General features: G+C 44.0%; 2 protein-coding genes across 2 annotated transcripts in view; one reads left to right on the top strand and one right to left on the bottom strand.

Moving 5' to 3' along the window:
- The window catches only part of rif1 (replication timing regulatory factor 1), a gene marked incomplete at its 5' end in the record, with an annotated part of 29579 nt that extends 27855 nt beyond the window's left edge, over positions 1 to 1724 (top strand). Inside the window, 2 exons of the mRNA XM_080537056.1 lie at positions 547 to 670; positions 1424 to 1724. Of these exons, the coding sequence (XP_080393182.1) occupies positions 547 to 670; positions 1424 to 1686 (387 nt within the window). The 3' untranslated portion in view covers positions 1687 to 1724. The remainder of the gene's footprint in view (positions 1 to 546; positions 671 to 1423) is intronic.
- A 1703-nt stretch (positions 1725 to 3427) lies between these two features.
- The window catches only part of neb (nebulin), a gene marked incomplete at both ends in the record, with an annotated part of 100482 nt that continues 83492 nt past the window's right edge, over positions 3428 to 20417 (bottom strand). Inside the window, 19 exons of the mRNA XM_080537055.1 lie at positions 3428 to 3601; positions 3753 to 3856; positions 4704 to 4847; positions 5340 to 5432; positions 6175 to 6361; positions 6929 to 7036; positions 8108 to 8200; positions 8965 to 9057; positions 9892 to 9984; positions 10451 to 10543; positions 11207 to 11299; positions 11603 to 11695; positions 12557 to 12661; positions 13531 to 13635; positions 14079 to 14183; positions 15123 to 15236; positions 15774 to 15884; positions 17319 to 17429; positions 19375 to 19479. Of these exons, the coding sequence (XP_080393181.1) occupies positions 3428 to 3601; positions 3753 to 3856; positions 4704 to 4847; positions 5340 to 5432; positions 6175 to 6361; positions 6929 to 7036; positions 8108 to 8200; positions 8965 to 9057; positions 9892 to 9984; positions 10451 to 10543; positions 11207 to 11299; positions 11603 to 11695; positions 12557 to 12661; positions 13531 to 13635; positions 14079 to 14183; positions 15123 to 15236; positions 15774 to 15884; positions 17319 to 17429; positions 19375 to 19479 (2124 nt within the window). The remainder of the gene's footprint in view (positions 3602 to 3752; positions 3857 to 4703; positions 4848 to 5339; positions 5433 to 6174; positions 6362 to 6928; positions 7037 to 8107; positions 8201 to 8964; positions 9058 to 9891; positions 9985 to 10450; positions 10544 to 11206; positions 11300 to 11602; positions 11696 to 12556; positions 12662 to 13530; positions 13636 to 14078; positions 14184 to 15122; positions 15237 to 15773; positions 15885 to 17318; positions 17430 to 19374; positions 19480 to 20417) is intronic.

The following is a 20417-nucleotide window of genomic DNA, read 5'->3' as shown; positions in this document are numbered from 1 at the left end:
AGGTCTTCTCTGTTAACCTCTGTTAGCTCAAGTGTTCTACCTTCTCATGCACAATTCGTGAGCTTAGAATGATAAGGTTCTATCTCCGTTTAGAATGATAAGGTTCTATCTCCGTTTAGAATGATAAGGTTCTATCTCCGTTTAGAATGATAAGGTTCTATCTCCGTTTAGAATGATAAGGTTCTATCTCCGTTTAGAATGATAAGGTTCTATCTCCGTTTAGAATGATAAGGTTCTATCTCCGTTTAGGGCAGTTCAGAGATATGAGGGTCAAAGTTTTTACATTCCATTATGTTTTGTGAGATGGAACCTTTGTATTTTATTAATTACTAACTCAAAAATGTCAACATTTTAAAAATAACACCACACAGGCATTAATAAACACCTAATGGATCAGATTATGTAAAAACTCAATTTTGACAAAAATGGAGATCCTAGAACCTTATAATTCTAACGTCACAGATTGATAAACACCAATTCAGGTGTTTGCTATTGTACCTTTTAGATCTACAGTATGATTGACATTTTGCCTTTCGGTTGCTGCAGCGAAAAGGTCGCGGCGATGAGTTGAAGAGTTTTGATGAGATGGAGAGGATGACCTCTGAACTGGAGGACCCGAACGCTCCCCACAACATGGAGGAGGAGGAGAAGTCCTCAGGAGAGGCCCTCGGTGAGTCCTGTTCACACATCAGTAACACACACACACACACACACACACACACACACACACACACACACACACACACACACACACACACACACACACACACACACACACACACACACACACACACACACACACACCTCAGGAGAGGCCCTAGGTAAGTCCTGTTCCAGCAGAGAGGGTTTGTGGTGATGGATGCTTTTTTGGCTAATTGAACTTGATATAAAAAATTATATTAAAAATGTTTCCTTAGAATGATAATAATACATCATATTAAGTGAAGACATTTTTTTGAAAAAAAGGACATAGTATACTATGTTTTTTTTTTTTTTTTTTACTTTATTTCTTTTTCCTTAGAATGATAATAATAGATCATATTATACTATAGAATGATAGATGATCATAGAATGATAAAAATGATAATAAAAAATAAAAAAGTAAACTTTTTTTTGTTTAAAAAGAACATAGTTCTGTTTTTCGTTTTTTTCACTTAATAATTTTTTTCCTTAGAATGATAATAATATATTATACTATACTATACACTATTGGGAGTCAATGGAAATGGAACTGTTTCTTTAAACCACTTGAGGTGTAGCACCATGGCCTACAGTGCACTCATATGCCTCTAGGCATGGGGTTAGAATCCATTGAAAACATGTTTTGTGAAACCCTAAAACCTACAGCTGTTTCAGCATTAAATATCCCTGGTGTACAACCAACCCCTCAGTATGTAACACATGTGGTTTGTCCTGTCTGCAGCCACCGCGTTGTTGGATGAGCCCGTGGCCATGGCCCTGGACATGAAGCCAGACCAGGAGAGGCCCGTGGTGGTGGAGGACCAGAGGCCTGAGGTGGACCTGCGCTCTGAGGTGGAGGCCCTGCAGGCCCGCTTGACACCACAGGAGCTCTGCCGGTGTTCTCCGGACCTGTTGGTTCAGCTCCACGAGCAGCTGGGAGGCATGATGAGGTCCATGATGGTCCAGCTGCAGACCAGGTGTCAAAAGGAAAGCACACCACCGTGATTCACAGCCACACTCCTTTTCAGATGTACCGATGTACCCCCCCCCCCAACCTCCCCGACTGTTGAAAGACTTGATAATATTTTTTTCCAAGAATTGCCCGTTCATGGCAACAGAGTGAAAGGGACGCACATTCTCGTTGTTTCCCTGTGTGAGGAGGAGGAAGTAATAAGTGACGTTTTAAACAATAAGCGCCAGGAGAGATTTGGCACTTTTACTTCCCTTTTTTTTTTTTTACTTGTGTGTGTGTTCCTTTTAAATAAATAAATGAGTGAAAGACTCAGTTGTTCTTTGGATATGTATGAGGGTGGCTAATTTTTCGTGGTTCACTTGCAATGGTTTGTTGTAATTTTGTACAATATGTGGACAACTCACTTCTGTTGTAATGCCAGTATTGTGCCTGTTTGAGGCTGTCATGTTCAGACTATGATACAGATGTGTGTGTGGTGTCGGTTTTGTCTTTTCGTAGGGTTTGTTTCGGTCGCTGTGTGTCTCATCGCTACTTCATTATGTTTTGTACGTTTCTGTCATGAAGCATAAAGGCGTCGCAGGGAAAATACCTTTTGTCTAAAGTCTTACTGAATGAAATGGTCTCTTTGAACAAACTGTCTGATCTGTGAAACCTGTGTGTTTGAGTTAGAGTACAATTTCCTAGCCAAACAGCCTTTTTAGGCGTAAGTCAAACTGTTGGAGATAACTGAGATATACAAGTGTGATGATACATTTTCAGGTGGCCTGGTGGAGGTAGAAATCAAAGTATGGGCTCGTTGTAATATGTATTGTAGGAATGAGGAATAGAATCAAGCGTGTGACACACGACAGTGAGCCCATCCTCCGGTTTCTGCCTCCACTGAGGTGGGCCGAGATGGAAGAGTGAGGAACCAAAAGCCCATTAGACAAGTACTGCAGAAGGTTAGTGTGCTTTATTAGCTACAGATTCAAGGTACACAACTCCCCTCACCCCCAGACCTAATCGGTAATCGGAAGAAAACAAAACACAGGAAACTAGTGGCCTTCCTTCAGCCAGGGAAGGAAGAGGCTCGTCTCTTACAACTCTTCAGAACTGGAGTTTCAACATAGAAGCAACGAATGAACGATGCCTCCTTTAAGGTTTGTAAGGTTACACATCTTTTTCTTTTTACACGTAATGTTGGGTTGTCGTCAACGTGTGGTGGTGTTGTTGTGTGGTCTTCAGGTGATAAATACTTCGACTTCTCTCCATACATTTGACTTTTCCATCACAGGAAGTAAGCCTGTATCTCTTCTTGCGTTAAAGTTTTACAACTTCACGTATCAAGCTTTTTTCATAAATATTTGACGGACATTAAATAAGGTTGTTTGCAATGTACAAAATAATGTGCTTTTAGTCAACATCATTGTTCTTGCGAGACAGGGACTTGTAAAAGTTTTAACATTCTACCATAAGTCTATTCATTCATATTTATGTGTGTGTGTGAGTGAGTGTATATATATATATATATATATAATATATACACACACACACATATATACACATAATTCATCAGTCACATCCCACAGGCAGTAGGGTAACAGGCATTCACAACAATTGCACATGGATTACCATTATAGTAGACAACTAACAGTACAGCAACTACATTTTAAACACTACACATTGAGAAGATCTATGAAGCTTTAGATCCAGCCAATCAGGATGCCTGGTGGATGTGTCTTGCCCACTCATGGAAGATGGTGGGGGGGGGGGGGGGGCAGGCCTTGTCTTTATTTAGACCGCCTCAACGTAATTGGCCGGGAGCATGCCAGTCTTGCCGGTGCGCTGCACAGTGCCGTACATCCAGCCCTCATCGATGGACTGCACGTTCACGATGACGTCACCGTCTTTGAAGGCCACCTCGTCGTTGTCGGCTGCAGTGTAGTCGTACATGGCACGCACCGTTTTCTGTACGGGGCAGAGAAGACCGTTCAGACGCTAACTAACGGTAATACTGTGAGCTTAGAATGATAAGGTTCTATACAGACTGACACATAACATAGAGGGCTGGTGGTCCTGGCAGCGACCTCTGACCCCGTGTGCTTGGTGGTGTACTCACCCCGGTGGTGGAGGGGTGGGAGGGGACGGAGGACACGGTGGTCTGCTGGGTGGCCACAGAGGACGATCTCTGCTGCACCTCCACAGTCTTGGTCTGCTGGTAGCCTGCAGGGAGGAGGAGACAGAACACGTTTCACATTGATTCAGTTTTAACACTTGATCAGCCATGAGGGGTCATTTGAACCTGTGAGTAAAAAAAAGAAGTTCTATCTTTGCACTCGATCAAATTTCAGGACCCTCCTTTCATGACTTTTCCTAGATATGTGTGTTCTACCACCCCAGTATCCTTACATTTTCAAAATCACATCAGGATAAGCTAGTATAAAGCTATTTTTGCAGTTTTTCTGTGTAGGAGGCAGGCTAATTCACAAGCGGCCAACTAGTGGCCGTTGTGTGTAAATAGCAGCTTGAGCATTGTAAAGAGGCGGCTCTTTTAGTAGGTAAAAAAGGCACGGCTGTTCTAGTGTTAAAGTGCATCCTCACCAAGGTCTCAAAACACTATACATCCTATAAAAACCTGACACGTTTCGTTTAACAACACCTCTATACGCAGTTACATAAATAAAAACGTGTGTGTACACAATCATCTCGACATGGGGAGTAGGCAATCGTTGCTTAGCGCATCTGTATGTATGCAGCTCTAAAAAAGTGGGTCTTAAAACCGCAAACCGGTAACTGTCGCTGACCCCCCCCCCCCCCCCCCCTTAGCATGCTAATCCACTGAAGTCGTCATACATGATGCCTTTATAGGATGTTTGAGTGACATGTCAAGGATGTCTGTGAAGGGATTCCATCTGATCGACATCTTTACAGTTTAAAAACTGTTCAGGTGGGATTTTTAGGGGTTGATATTTCGATGTGAGATCTTGTGAGGGCTTACCGAGGGAGGAGGTGTAGGAGGAGGTGTAGGGCTTACCTAGAGAGGAGGTGTAGGAGGAGGTGTAGGGCTTACCTATGGAAGAGGCACCGAAGCCGTTGCTGTAGAGAGACATGTGTCCGTGGTCGACGTTCTCAGACATCTCAGACTTCTCGTCTCCGACGCCGCTCATCGCGCTGGTGGAACGGGAGTGCTCCTTGCTGCGGCGCTGGGCTTGAACTGGCAGACAAGGTCAAGGGTCAAATGTTAGAAGAAGAACAGCAGTTCCCAACCAATGGAGCGATCCCCTGATTTCAAATGGGGGAATGGCCCTGAAAATCAAACTAACTTCTAATGATTTGATAAATAAAGACACGAAACATGTTTTGTTTCGTAAGACATACGACAACATGATCTGTGCTTAGCGCCTGTAGCCTATCATGTAGCCCAGTGTTTTGTGGTTCATATCCCAACCAATTAGAGAATCTTCTAGGTGATTAGAAGAATACACTTGAACGTCATTATTATATATATATAGGTCGTAGACCACAATCAGGTTGTCTAGGTCACTGGAGATGTTGGATGTACATTTGGGGTCGTGACAGAAAGAACTTTGGGAACCCCTGTGTTTAAAGGGTTCGAGTCAAATAATAAGGCAAATCATGTTTGTATCTAACCAACCACATGACTGCATGTCAGTCATGTGATGTGAGTCCGGCTGTGGCGTCCCACCTGACATCATGTGCAGACTCCTGGACTGGATGTTGTCCTCGGCGGGGTCGTAGTCAAACACAGAGCCGGGGTTGGTGCGCCACACACGCAGGTCTGAGGGAGGGAAGAAAGGTTTGACTGGAGTGGACTGCGGTTTCCTTTACCAACAAATACTCTTTAGGTCAATGCTGCAATAAGGTGTGTGTGTGTGGGTGTGTGTGTGTGTTTGTTTCGTTGTGTGTGTGTGTGTGTTTGTTTCTTTGTGTGTGTGTGTGTTTGTTTCTTTGTGTGTGTGTTTGTTTCTTTGTGTGTGTGTGTTTCTTTGTGTGTGTGTGTGTGTGTTTCTTTGTGTGTGTGTGTGTTTCTTTGTGTGTGTGTGTGTGTTTCTTTGTGTGTGTGTGTGTGTGTGTGTGTGTTTCTTTGTGTGTGTGTGTGTGTTTGTTTCTTTGTGTGTGTGTGTTTCTTTGTGTGTGTGTGTGTTTGTTTCTTTGTGTGTGTGTTTGTTTCTTTGTGTGTGTGTGTGTTTGTTTCTTTGTGTGTTTCTTTGTGTGTGTGTTTGTTTCTTTGTTTCTTTGTGTGTGTGTGTGTGTGTTTCTTTGTGTGTTTGTTTCTGCGTGTGTGTGTGTGTTTGTTTCTTTGTGTGTTTCTTTGTGTGTGTGTTTGTTTCTTTGTGTGTGTGTGTTTCTTTGTGTGTGTGTGTGTGTGTGTGTTTGTTTCTTTGTGTGTTTCTTTGTGTGTGTGTTTGTTTCTTTGTGTGTGTGTGTGTGTTTCTTTGTGTGTGTGTGTTTCATTGTGTGTTTGTTTCTGCGTGTGTGTGTGTGTGTGTGTGCGTGTGTGTGCGTAACCATGGTCGTACCAGTGGTGGTCTCCTGTTCGTGCTCCACCACGCGTCTCCTCTCCATCTCCACCACGCGTCTCTGGATGCCGCGGTAGTTGATGTCGCTGATGTCGTAGGTGTTCTTCTTCACGCGCTCCATCACAGGGTCGGTGGTCGTGGGCGTGAAGCTGCCCTTGCTCTTCTCAAAGTCCTGGTGGTATCTCACCTGGTGGACAGAACAGGGATATATGGGTTGAATGACACCTAGTGATCAACGTCCAGCAGTGTTTGAGCAGTGGAAAGGACTATTCGGTTGTTAAGTCTGAGGTCAAACGTGACGTTTAGCAATTTCCGGGTCCAAACCAGAAATTCCCCGCACCAGAGTACCAGTGTACTAAAGCACCAGAGTACCAGTGTACTAAAGCACCAGAGTACCAGTGTACTAAAGCACCAGAGTACCAGTGTACTAAAGCACCAGAGTACCAGTGTACTAAAGCACCAGAGTACCAGTGTACTAAAGCGGTAGAATGACAGTTCAATCGTTTTTTAGACTGGGATCTATTCATACAACAAAGGACACAGCACTTTTTCCCCATATTGTTGTCAGCGTCTTTGAGCCTCGGAAAAGCGCTATACAAATATAATGAATTATTATTATTACTGAGGCATTTCGAAGAGAGCGCCTCAGCCAACGCTGGACCCGGAAACACAACACGACTTAAACAACCGAATGGTCTATATGTTAACGCTTTATAGAGAAATATGACCAACTACAAAATCAAGGAGGACTCACTCCAGAGATGTTACGCTGGGTCTCCTTGACACGCCTCATCTCGGGGGTGTCCAACACGAAGGCGGCCTTGCCCTGCACCTGCTTACGGAAGCTGTCTGAGTACAGCACCTGTGGGACAGGGAGAGAGGGGGGGGGGGGGGGGACAGCACAGGGATGAACATCAGCACCAGAGGGACCACCTCCACCTCCTGAGCCCCGTGTCATGTAGCGCCCACGGCGAGCGAGCGCACAGACACCATGGAGGCACAGAGACAAGATGGTCGGCACAGCAGAAGAGGAGACGGTGGAGGAGGGAGCGTTAGCGGGACCTTTGAGACAGATGTAGATTAGATTAGATTAGACCTTCAAAGGAGGGGGGGGGGGGGGGGGGGATTAGGAGGGGGTGTTCCAGTCCATACAGGGTTGTGGGAGGGAGGGAGGGAGGGAGGGAAGGAGGGAGGAGGGAGGGAGGGAGGGGGGGAGGGAGGGAGGGAGGGAGGGAGGAGGGAGGGAGGGAGGGAGGGTGGGAGGGAAGGAGGGAGGGAGGGAGGGAAGGAGGGAGGGAGGGAGGGAGGGAGGGAGGGAGAGAGGGAGGGAGGGAGGGAGGGAGAGAGGGAGGGAGGGGGGGAGGGAGGGGGGGAGGGAGGGAGGGAGAGAGGGAGGGAGGGAAGGAGGGAGGGAGGGAGGGAGGGAGGGAGGGAGGGAGGGAGGGAGGAGGGAGGGAGGAGGGAGGGAGGGAAGGAGGGAGGGAGGGAGGGAAGGAAGGAGGGAGGGAGGGAGGGAGGGAGGGAGGGAGAGAGGGAGGGAGGGAGGGAGGGAGGGAGAGAGGGAGGGAGGGGGGGAGGGAGGGGGGGAGAGAGGGAGGGAGGGGGGGAGGGAGGGGGGGAGGGAGGGAGGGAGAGAGGGAGGGAGGGAGGGAGAGAGGGAGGAGGGAGGGAGGAGGGAGGGAGGGAGGGGAAACAGGAAGATGAAGACAACAACAACAACAACAACACATGTCAACAAGGGAAGGGAAAGGTTAGCTATGATGGTACACAACACCTCACCACTGCTGCTGGGATTAAAGAGAGCCGAGGTCTAGGAGGACTACGTCTGAGTTAGTTATTAGCCAGTAAAAAGAGAAAAAGAGGGAGTTAGGGTAGGGTTAAACGTGGGTACGCTAGTTCTAAGGGCAACATAGCACAGTGTAGACTCGGGTACCGAGCTAATTTGTTCTTGGTTCCGTTTGACTCGCTCCATCTCGGGAGTGAACACCACAGGGGTTCCTTTGGCAGAAGGGTCCTTATACAACACCTACAGGACAGAAGCACAGTGCCCCCCAGGGGACAGTAAGACTCCCTGCAACACAGATATATATACACACACACAAACAGACTACACATCCCAGGAGCCTCTGCTACAGTGCAGAGTGCCAGGATGTTAGTTCAGACCGACAGAAACAAACACGACACACTACAGATGTCGGGGAGGGAGAACATTTGAGGAAACTAAAAAGGTAAAAATGTTGCACTCTGAAGTGGAAATAAAAAAGGGTAGATAAGCAAAGTGTGGGGGGGGGAAGGGAACTAAAATGTTTGGGGGTTTAGAAACAGTCAGAAGATGAGGGGGGGGGTAGGAGCACTGTGGACGCAGTGAAAGCCATAATGGAGGGGGGGGGGGGGGGGCAAGCCTACAGGTCAGGGTTGAAAGGTGGTTGGAGGGATCAAGATCATTTAATGATGAAAAGGAGGAGGAGGAGAGATAGATGGATGGATGGAAGGAGAAAAGGAAGGGAGATAGCTGGATGATACGGGTCGTATTAACGGTCAGAATGTTGATCGGTGATGATGGGGATTGTGGCTTAGGAAACTGCAGTCTGAATGTCTAGATTTCTGATGCAGCAGATCTGGATGGCAGGATTAAGGAGTGATGATGATGATGATGATGATGATGATGACGATGATGATGAAGAAGAGAGGTCAGATGAAAGACAGTTTAGAGGGAAAAAGATGGAGGGGGGGGGGGGCGGGGATCACTCTTAAATAAACCCAGTGAGAAACATTGGTTGGTTCCAATACCGAGCTGATGTTCTTCTGGGTCTCACGGACCCGCTTCACCTCGGGGAGGTCCGATATGGCTATGCCCTGACCCAACATGTCCTTGTACTTTATCTACAGAACCACGGTTTGGGTTCCATGCAGAGGAGGTGGACAGAGACACATAACAGAGAACATGTGAGACAGCGAGAACACATACATTACACATTAAACACTGTACAACTGACATGGAACCACCATAGTACAGCACATAGGACAGTACAGCACATATATACATATATATCGTGACGTTAGAATGATAAGGTTCTATCTACGTTTAGGGCAGTTCAGAGATATTGAGCGTCAAAGTTTTTACATTCCATTATGTTTTGTGAGATGGAACCGTTGTATTTGATTAATTACTAACTAAAACATTTCAACATTTTAAAAATAACACCACACAGGCATTAATAAACACCTAATGGATCAGATTATGTAAAAAACTACATTTTGACAAAAATGTAGTAGATAATTCTAACGTCACGATATACTGTAGATAAAATACACAGCAACAATTTAAGCAAAAACATTTCGGACCTTACCTCGTCTGAAATAGAACTGTTTAGACAAACACACATAAATGACAGACAGTTTTAGATTTTTTTTGTTTTTACAATATTTATCCTAAATGCTAAATTATTTTTGTTAGAACATCAGGTATCTATTGATTGAACTCAGAGGGACTAGGTTAGTATTGTCACTATATAGGTTTGATGTGATGATGATGATGGATTGTTTAATAGGAAAAAACCTATAGATTGACGACGGACTTTCTTTTGGAGGGATTTGTTTATGATAGGTTGGGTTTGTGAGATGACCAAAGGTTGGACAGGGGCTCCAGTAACAGGGGTTGGAGAGGGGGGCGAATGGATGGTAGATGGAAGGGGACAGGGTCACACGATGGTGTACCGTGCTGATGTTGTGCTGGTTGCGTTTAACTCTCTCCATCTCTGGGGTGTCAGACAGAGATGTCCCTCCGCCCAGATCCTCTCTGTACTTGATCTTTAAATGGTAAAACAGTGACAACCAGTCACCAAAAGCAGGTTGGTCGGTCGACCCTTTTATCAAATACAACACTGTGTTTAACTTGCTGAAACGGGGGGGGGAAGGGGACTCAGCTGTCAGAAAAGTATGATAAAAGTAAGTAACGAAAATTAATAAATAAAAATAGATTACAGGCATAATTTCCAAACCAAAATCTGTTTGTAAGGTACAGTAAGGTACAGTAAGGTACAGTAAGGTACAGTAAGGTACAGTAAGGTACAGTAATACACAAACAAATTCCAAAAAGGGGAAAAAACATGGATAAACTTTGTGTTTGACACAAGGTGTCACTCAGGGGAGTTTTTCAGATGTTCAGGGCGTCAGTACAGGTCGTTAAGGGAAGATACGACAGGGCAGAGAGGGGTGAGAGTTTTTTGGGATGGGCGTCAAGGGGGGGGCTCATCTATAGGACTAGAAACTCTACCGCGCTGATGTTCTTCTGGGTCTCGCGGACCCTCTTCACCTCTGGGAGGTCCGATACGGCCGTACCCTGACCCAACATGTCCTTGTACTTTATCTACAGTACACGCAGTGTGGGTTCCACGAGGAACAGAGGGACACAGGCACACAGAGATACAGCGAGACAGGAGACAGGAGACAGGAGACAGTGAACAGACAGGAAGCATAAATACAGCAGTAGCATAAACACTGGAAACAGTGAGAGTGTGAGGGTCATAAAGCAGATGAACTCTCATATGTACATGTACCACTCTCGACAATTACATTGAACATCAACAGTGTTGTCAACAGGAAGTGTTTTTAGTCCTCAAGCGTATTATGCAGTAACACTGTGGTACTTAACAGTAACTTAATAACCTACAGTTTTAGGTTTATGACAAGGGTGTATATATTTGGTTAAGGTTATTATAGGGCTGAGGAACAATGAATTGTTGTAGCGAAGTGAAGTGAAACTTTATTTATATAGCGCCTTTCGTACATGAATGCAACTGAAAGCGCTACTGTTGGATGAGTCAGGCTCCCGCAAGGAACAAGGAGCCCCGACATTAGTATAAACTCAGCAGGAGGACGGGGGATTAAAATGATGGAGATTAAAAATGGCTGGATTAGCCAATCATCTACACAGTTTACGGTCTAGTTGAACATGGGTACTAGGAGGTGAAGACGTGAGTGGAGATGGGGGGGGGGGGGGGGGGGGAGGCAGGGTCACACGATGGTGTACCGTGCTGATGTTCTGCTGGTTGCGTTTAACTCTCTCCATCTCGGGGGTCTCAGACAGAGCTGTTCCTCCACCCAGATCCTCTCTGTACTTGATCTTTAAAATGGTAAAACAGTGACAACCAGACAGTCACCAAAAGCAGGTTGGTCGACCCTTTTATCAAATACAACACTGTGTTTAACTTGCTAGAACGGGGGGGGAAGTAAAGGGGATTGCTGGGAGACTACAAGTAATGATGAAGTCTTGATTGATAAAGATTAATCAATTTAAAAATGACATTATTTTCCTAAATGAAATCTGTTTGGAAGGTAAGACACAAGGAGGGACAGTATGGGGGGGAGACGGAGTCAAGATGGGGGAGGGGGGGGGGGGGGAAGGCAGGGTCACACGATGGTGTACCGTGCTGATGTTGTGCTGGTTGCGTTTAACTCTCTCCATCTCGGGGGTGTCAGACAGAGCTGTCCCTCCTCCCAGATCCTCTCTGTACTGGATCTTTAAACAGGTGGAGGTGAAAGCAGAGGCTGGTGAATAGACTGAATAGACTATGTGAATTTGATGAGTGATGGAGAGCTAGACTAGAACTAAAAGCGGCAAGTAACAGGCACGTAACGTTACATGTTTTAAGGCTGATCTGTGCATGATAGTGCGGCATTTTTACATAATCTTCTTATCGCATTTCCCCCCCCCGTTGAGCTGTATATCGGCACTTATTAAAGTGAAGTGCTCTTATGACACGTAACTCCTCCTACAGTCCCGGGTCGCTCCAGGTCTGTTGTGTATAATGGAGAAGCGTTTCTGAAAGTACGGTACGGGGTAGGATACAAATGCGTGCCGAGCCGAGCCGTACCGGGCTGGTCAATGGAAAAGCGCCAATAGTAGAACAGACACACATCACAGAGACGTTTTCAACGCAGCAGACAGAAATACATGGTAAACAGTATTGTAGTACATGGTAAACAAACAGTAACACAAATCATAATGTCACAGCAGCACAAACCAGACAAAACACACAATTAAATGACATTTGGTTAAACAACACTAGGTTAAAGCTACCATCTACGGCAACACAACGTTGGTTTGGGGTTAATATATCTATCACTTTGAAAAGAACACTTCTGGGTTAATGTCTAATATCTACAGCTTATTGTTTCTAACAATCTAAAGAAAAAAGGGCTGCATTTACTCAGGGAATGTTAACTTGCAGTTCAAGAGAGAAAAATTAAGAAAAGAAAGGAAGAAAGAAAGAAAGAAAGTTAAAAAAAAACTCAAGAAGGGAGGGATAAAAAAAATAGTCAAAAAAATATTAGTTATTAAAAAAAGATACTCAAAAAGATACTCATTGAGCAGTAGTACCGAGCTGAAATTCTTTGTATTCTCTTTAACGCGAAGCATTTCAGGAGTGTCCTTTATGGTAGACACTTTGCCCTTACTGTTTTTAGCGTCTATCTGGTAGCGATTCTACAGGGGAAAGAGCACAGGTGCAGTTAACATGTTTGACAACAGTAAAGGAGAAGGCGAATAAAGAAAAAGAAAACCAAAATAGGGAAAAAAACAATCTTGATGAAACAATGGTTCAGGGATCAATATTTTAAATATATAAATCATATATGATCTATCTATCTATCTATCTATCTATGTATCTATCTATCTATCTATCTATCTATCTATCTACCTATCTATCTATCTATCTATCTATGTATCTATCTATCTATCTATCTATCTATCTATCTATCTATCTATCTATCTATCTATCTATCTATCTATCTATCTATGTATCTATCTATCTATCTATCTATCTATCTATCTATCTATCTATCTATCTATCTATCTATCTATCTATCTATCTATATATCTATCTATATATACACACACAAGTTTAACCCTATTTACTGGCCAGAGTAAAATATTACCACATAGTTTAAACTACAAAGAGTTAAAGTACACTAAACTATTCTCGCTATTCTTTAAGTCATGTAACAAGCTACTTTACATGGTCAAACATAGGCTACATATGCCGCTGGTTTCCATTAGTTCAGACGCCACAACGCACATCCATAAAGGACAACAAACAGTAAAAGTATTGAAGGTAATACTTTGAGGACCAGACATGGAGACATACAGGACAGTCCAAAGCCAACCTGCTGGCTCTGGTGTGGGGGGGCATGATCATAGAGGGCCTGGGGGCCCAGGTACCAGACTGGGACAGGGACGGGGGGCCCTGGTACCAGACAAGGACAGGGACGGGGGGACGGGGAGATGGGGGGCTCTGGTACCAGATGGGGACAGGGACGGGGGGATGGGGAGATGGGGGGGGTTCAACTACTTACGGTGCTGAAATTCTTCTGGTTCTCACGCACTCTCAACATCTCAGGGGTGTCCAGGACCGGCACGTAGTGACACATGGTCTTGGCAGCCTCCTCCTTGTACTTTGTCTGTTGAATTTAAAACAAAGAGTTTAGTTATTAAATCTGATGGAATTATGACGTCACTTTTTTCCATTATATGTTATTCAAATAGTAGAGATATTATAACACCACAGGGAGGGGAGGCTGCTGGAGGTAGAAGTCGGAGGACAGGATCATTGGAATGCGATGGAATGGAACGATGTGATTAATACCATTCCTCATTCCGTTCCGTGTATTAAATGAGCCCGTCCTCCGATTTCTACCTCCACTAGCCTCCCCAGATGTACTATTAGATATCTCTACTTTTTGAATAACATAAATGGAATAAGAGACATCATTCATGTGGGTTTTTGAGTAGCTGTCCTGGCTGTCCTGGAAACTGTATTCTTGAGCTGCACTTCTGCCTGACGAAGGAGAATGTCTGTCACTGTGTGACAGACAATAAAGCTATCTGGAATCTTGAATCTTACCTGGCTCACTATGACCCTCATCTGCTGGGAGTGGAGGATGTCAGGGGTGTCCACCACGGACGTGTAGCTCGCCCTGTCCAGCTCAGCTGTGTGCTTGTACTTAGACTGAGGAGCACAAACATGGTTCAGACGACACTCTTATATAGGACATATAGATCAAAGGTCATATAATAGGTTGTGAGCTTAGAATGATCAGGTTCTATCTCCGTTTAGAATGAGAAGGTTCTATCTCCGTTTAGAATGAGAAGGTTCTATCTCCGTTTAGAATGATAAGGTTCTATCTCCGTTTAGGGCAGTTCAGAGATATTGAGCGTCAAAGTTTTTACATTCCGTTATGTTTTGTGAGATGGAACCTTTGTATTTTATTAATTACTAACTAAAAAATGTCAATATTTTAAAAAATAACACCACACAGGCATTAATAAACACCTAATGGATCAGATTATGTAAAAAACTCAATTTGGACAAAAATGGAGATAGAACCTTAACATTCTAACGTCACGAGGTTCATCGTTGGATATCAGTATTCTTGGTTAGGTTAAACACAATCGTTAAAAGCAACTACCATTTTAATTTGAGTGTGTGTCCTTTAAATGTAAAAAAGGCAGAAACATAAGGTTACTAACTAAGGTGGACTGGATATACAGAACAGTACTAAGTATCTTCTAGGCCCAGAGAAAGTTCTCTCCAATTCGGTTGTTAAATCTGACCTCAAACGTGACATTTTGCAATTTCCGGGTCCAAACCAGAAATTCCCTGCACCAGAGTACCAGTGTACTACAGCGGTAGAATGACAGTTCAATCGTTTTTTAGACTCGGATCTATTCATACAACAAGGGACACAGCAGCACTTTCCCGTTTTCCCATATTTGTCAGCGTCTTTGAGCCTCGGAAAAGCGCTATACAAATATAATGAATTATTATTATTACTGCGGCATTTCGAAGACAGCGCCTCAGCCAACGTTGGACCCGGAAACACGTCACGACTTAACAACCGAATAGCAGTGTAATCAGCCCTGGCCAATCAGCAGAGGTTCCACTGACCTGGCTGAGGATGTCGGTGGCGTTCCTGGCCCTCATGAAGTCTGGCGTGTCTGTCGCCAGAGCCAACATCCCCCTGCCCTTGATCTCCAACTCCAATGACTTCTTGTACTCTCTCTGCAAAACAGCCAGACAACACCACGTTACAGCAAACACACTTTCCTATCACACAATCAGTCAAATACAATTATTGGATCGTTCGTTTATGTCAATAAAGGTTGTACACCATTGTTTTGGGGCTGCAAAAACAGAAAGGGTTCACAGGTTAAAAACACATTCAGTTGAGGGAAAACATTAAGGAGACTCATGAAAAACAGGAAACAGGTGAGGTTAGTGAAAACCAACCAGGAAGTGGCTATGGATGGGATAAATCGGGTTAACAAGGGAAAAGGTGTCCACTCACTCAGAGCTGAAAGACAGAGTTGGTGTGAACATCAGTGTGGTAGCATACGGTTCAGTTATGTTAAACAGGAGGACTACAGTGATGGGCCCCATCACACGATTGGGAACATTAGTGATGTATTTAACCAAGAAGAAGAAGAGGAGAGGCAAACTCAGCTGCTGCCAAGTTAGTTTGGTGATGATGCAGAAGGAGAGAGAGGGTCGATACGAGGGGGAGGGAGAACCCTCCTCCAGCCACAGTTAAAGTCCTACCTCGTTCAGGATGCGAGTAGCATTCCTTGCTCTCAAAAGCTCCGGAGTTTCCTCCAGACATATTAGCCCTTTACCCTTCACCCCCTCCTCTAGATCCCTCCTGTACTCTTTCTACAGGGCGGAGGAAGAAGAACAGAGAGACTGCAGAGAGACAGGCGACACAGGCAGGCAAACACAGACACAGCGCTCATCTGGACAGGCAGTAACGCCTCACTCCTAGGTCTTTCACACCGGCAAAGAACCGTGCCGGTTCGCGCTTGGGAACCTCCGAACGTTGCCGCTGTCTGGCGAACGAGCCCGCGTTCATACCAGTGTATAACGCGGGCTCGTTCGCCAGACAGCACCAACGTTCGGAGGTTTCCGAACGCGGACGCGAACCGGCACGGTTCTTTGCCGGTGTGAAAGACCTACCAGTGAGCTCAAAGTCACCAAGACTCCCAGGGGATTCAAACTTTCAACTATTACAGGTTGTAGGTTTTGATTGACATACATGTACAACAATGGAGATGCCAAATTGGATATCATAATGCTTTTGTATTTATCCTATTCATATTTCTGATTAAATTTAAAGTTTCATTGGAGAGCGAGAGAGAGAGAGAAAGAAAGAGAGAGAGAGAGAGAGAGAGAGAGAGAGACAGAGAGAGAGAGAGAGAAAGAAAGAAAGAAAGAGAGAGAGAGAGAGAGAGAGACAGAGAGAGAGAGAGAGAGAGACAGAGAGAGACAGAGAGAGAGAGACAGAGAGAGAGAGAGAGAGAGAGAGAGAGACAGAGACAGAGAGAGAGAGACAGAGAGAGATATTGGTGACTTTGGAAAGCAGCCTGATAAAAACAAAGAAACAAATGCACACACATGTTTATCAGATTTGGCATAAATACATAAATAGACAAATACCCACAGAACATTTGGTACAAGACAGGCAGTTCACGAGGCTCTCGTCTGCCACCACTCACGCCTGCCTCATCAGAACACCATGCAGAAGAAAGGTTGCTGCCTCAGTCAAACCACCATTTAAACGGTGGCAGCAGAGAGGGTTGTTATAAAGCCAGACCAGACAGACAAAAGCAGACAGTCGGTTATATAATACACAGACACACAAACGACAGCAGCGTCCTAATGGAGGAAGAGGAATGGCCTGGGACCAGGGAGGCCAGGGTGTCAACACCAGACAGTAGTGCAACAACACAATAACCATTAAAACAGTCCATTAAAACAGTCACACGGCAGGACTATGGGAGACTTCTATGTCTATGTAACAAGAGAGGGGGTAGTATTATGATTAACTTATAGAGGGTGTACTGTATTATCATTATTATGATTATTATTATTATTCAGAGTGTATTATCTTGTGGTGCTGCAACCGTGCAGACGAACCACAACTAACCTGGGTGTGACAGTCAAGAAGCACCCGTGGGATTAGGACAGGCGGAGACTGTGGTGGTGGTGTCTTAGTATGATTACCAGAGATTGAGTGAATGGGAGGAGAGGAGGTAGGAAGAAATGGAGTGGTGGTGGTGGGGGTGGTGGGGGGGGGTAAAAGTCCTTTACCTCGCTGGCTATTTTGGTGGCGTGTCTGACATGTAGCATGGCAGGGGTGACCTCCAAGCCTGAGAGGTTCTTGCCCTTTATAGTCTCCTCATAGTCCCTCTTATAGTCTTTCTATTGGGCAGCAGAGATAAGACAGGGACAGACAGACAGACACAGCAGAGATAAGACAGAGACAGACAGACACAGCGGAGATGTAACATGCATGCAGACAGACACAGTGAAAGCCGTTCCCAGAACCTACTTACTTGTGTTTCTGTATGTATAAAGTAGGCTTAAAAACCCTTTCTGTATGAACCTTTCTGTCTTCTACAGTGGTCAACGGCTATACTTGGTGTAAAGGTGTCAAGTAAATCATTATGTGTTTCTGCATTTATAAGTACAAAACATTTTCTGTATGAAATTATACAACAGTTAGTTCCGACCAAGTAATTTGATTGGACAAGAGGCATTCCATGAGTGCTGATATACAGTATAACAGCACTGGGACTTTTAACTATATGTATCACTCCGCCGCACAGATGTTGTACTAAATGACCGTTAATTAGACTACATGTTTGTGTTCAGGTTACTAGGCAACAGTCCATTTGAAGTTCAGTTGCGGAACTATTTTTTGTTTATCTTTATGATTAAATAAACAAACAAATCATAATCTGTTGTCGCTTATTACTGTTAACTAATAAATTGCGCTGTAGAACTGTTGTATAAAAGCAATATCACACGAGAGGTCGTGCTGTTATACTGAATATCAGCACGGCTGTGATCGTCTTCGGCTGTGATCGTCTTCGGCTGTGATCGTCTTCGGTACTCGGCCTGCGGCCTCGTACCTACGACCGAATCACAGCCGTGCTGATATTCAGTATAACACACTCCCTCTTGTGTGATATTGCTTAAATGAACCTCGGTCTTCTTCAGGGGTCCACAGGTTCACACGGTTCCTTACTGAATCAGCAGAGACAGCTGCTGTGTGTCAGCTCGCTGGTGCACTTACAAGACAACATGATAGCAGGACAAACACACCCTACCTTCATCACCTCTGGGTCGTCAGAGAAAGAGTCGACTCTCCATACTTACATGTACAAACACATGTCTAAAATAACAACCCCAACTGTGCTTACAGTTACAGTACCTCTCATCAAACTGCACTTTTGGAAAACATACATTTAACAGACGTTGTGGTTCCACCTCCTTTTACAGTGTCTTTTATATTAAGAGGATGCAAAGAGCAATACACTTATGTACTTAAAAGGTAATTAAGTCAGACAGTATAGCAGCGCTAATTGGCCACATAGTCACATTTACAGGGCTCATTATCATAAAATATTCCATATGAATATATGTTTCAAAACAGATTACTAAATTGTTATTTAGGAATTTCCATTGCTGTTCCCAGGATGTAATTAGCATACATCAGGGTGTATACAGGAATCTGGAGGTTAATTTCAATACCTTTCTAAGACTTTTTAAAGACCTTGTCAATATTTTTCCAGACCTCACCGCCACCTCGAGCTGTAACCGTTTACATCAGTGACACCTTTAACTTAACAGTTTTAGTTTGCAATAGACTAGACTACTATCATACAACACAATTTCCGGTTCATCTTTGTTTTTTAATAACACTAATAAATTCACGAACTTTAACTAAAACGTTTTTAGGACTCAAACTCTTTGGACAGAGTCTAATTCAGAAAATACCTACAAAATTCAAGACCTCATAAAATCGTGATAAGACTTTTTAATACTTATTAAGGGTCTTGATTTCCCCAAAATTTATTTATCAACTTTTAATACTTTTCAAGACGCCGCGGATACCCTGATATATGTTAAAACAGTATAACTGTATAGTAACGGGCTAATACATAAGACACTGTGAAAGGAAGTCCTATCACCAACATACTTCATCTCTTATTCTCATTGGAGGATAGACGGTAGACATCACATCCAATCACAACAAAGTGAATTAAAAAAAAGATGATTAGAAGCAGCAGTTCATGTTGTCGTCTGAGGAGCATCCGAGGATCACCTGTGAAGGTAAAGTGTTGTGTTGTGTTGAACATACCTGGCTCTGCATGTGCTGCGCCTCCTTAGCCGTCACGTATGTGGGCGTCTCAAAGTCCAGCATGGCCTTGCCTCTCTCCTTCTCATACTTCTCCTTGTACTTCACCTGCGGACAGGCAGACACACATAGTCACACACAAACACACACATAGTCACACACAGACACACTCTAATGAAGAGACCTACTGTGTTTCATACTTGGAAGGACAAACGCACATACAGTATTACTAAACTGACCATCTAGTCGTGAGCTTAGAATGATAAGGTTCTGTCTCCGTTTAGAATGATAAGGTTCTATCTCTGTTTAGAATGATAAGGTTCTATCTCCGTTAAGAATGATAAGGTTCTATCTCCGTTTAGGGTAGTTCAGAGATATTGAGCGTCAAAGTTTTTACATTCCATTATGTTCTGTGAGATGGAACCTTTGTATTTGATTAATTACTTTAAAAAACTATAAAAATAACACCACACAGGCATTAATAAACACCTAATGAATCAGATTATGTAAAAAAACTCAATTTTGACCAAAAATGGAGATAGAACCTTATAATTCTAACGTCACGAAATACTGAAACATACTGTACAAATTGGAGCCCAAATAATAATCTTGTCACTTTAACAAGCTGTCTTAAGTGTAATCTCACAGGCTTCATGATACACTTCTGTCTCAATAAAATAGTGAACTCTGGTCCAGATATTGTTTTCTTAAAGTTTATTTTTCCGTTTCAGATGTGTGAGAAGAACATATTACTGATTCAATAAAAGAAGGACTTAAATAGCCAAACCCAAAGCCTCACAGTAAAACCGTTTTACAAGTCAACCAAACCCTAAGAATTAAAACAATACAAACACTCATTTAGTTCAATTGAATCCCTCTGTTTTACAGGTTTCAGAAGCCTGGGAGAATGTCCAGAGTGTAGATTGTGCAGCGCTCTCTCTCTCTCTCTCTCTCTCTCTCTCTCTCTCTCTCTCTCTCTCTCTCTCTCTCTCTCTCTCTCTCTCTCTCTCTCTCTCACTCTCTCCCTCCCTCCTCTCTCTCCCTCC

Source organism: Nansenia antarctica (genome assembly GCF_963989245.1).
Source record: "Nansenia antarctica genome assembly, chromosome: 7".
NCBI lineage: Eukaryota > Metazoa > Chordata > Actinopteri > Argentiniformes > Microstomatidae > Nansenia > Nansenia antarctica.
Note: the sequence above shows the minus strand (reverse complement) of the source record. Positions and strands in the feature narration are given on the sequence as shown.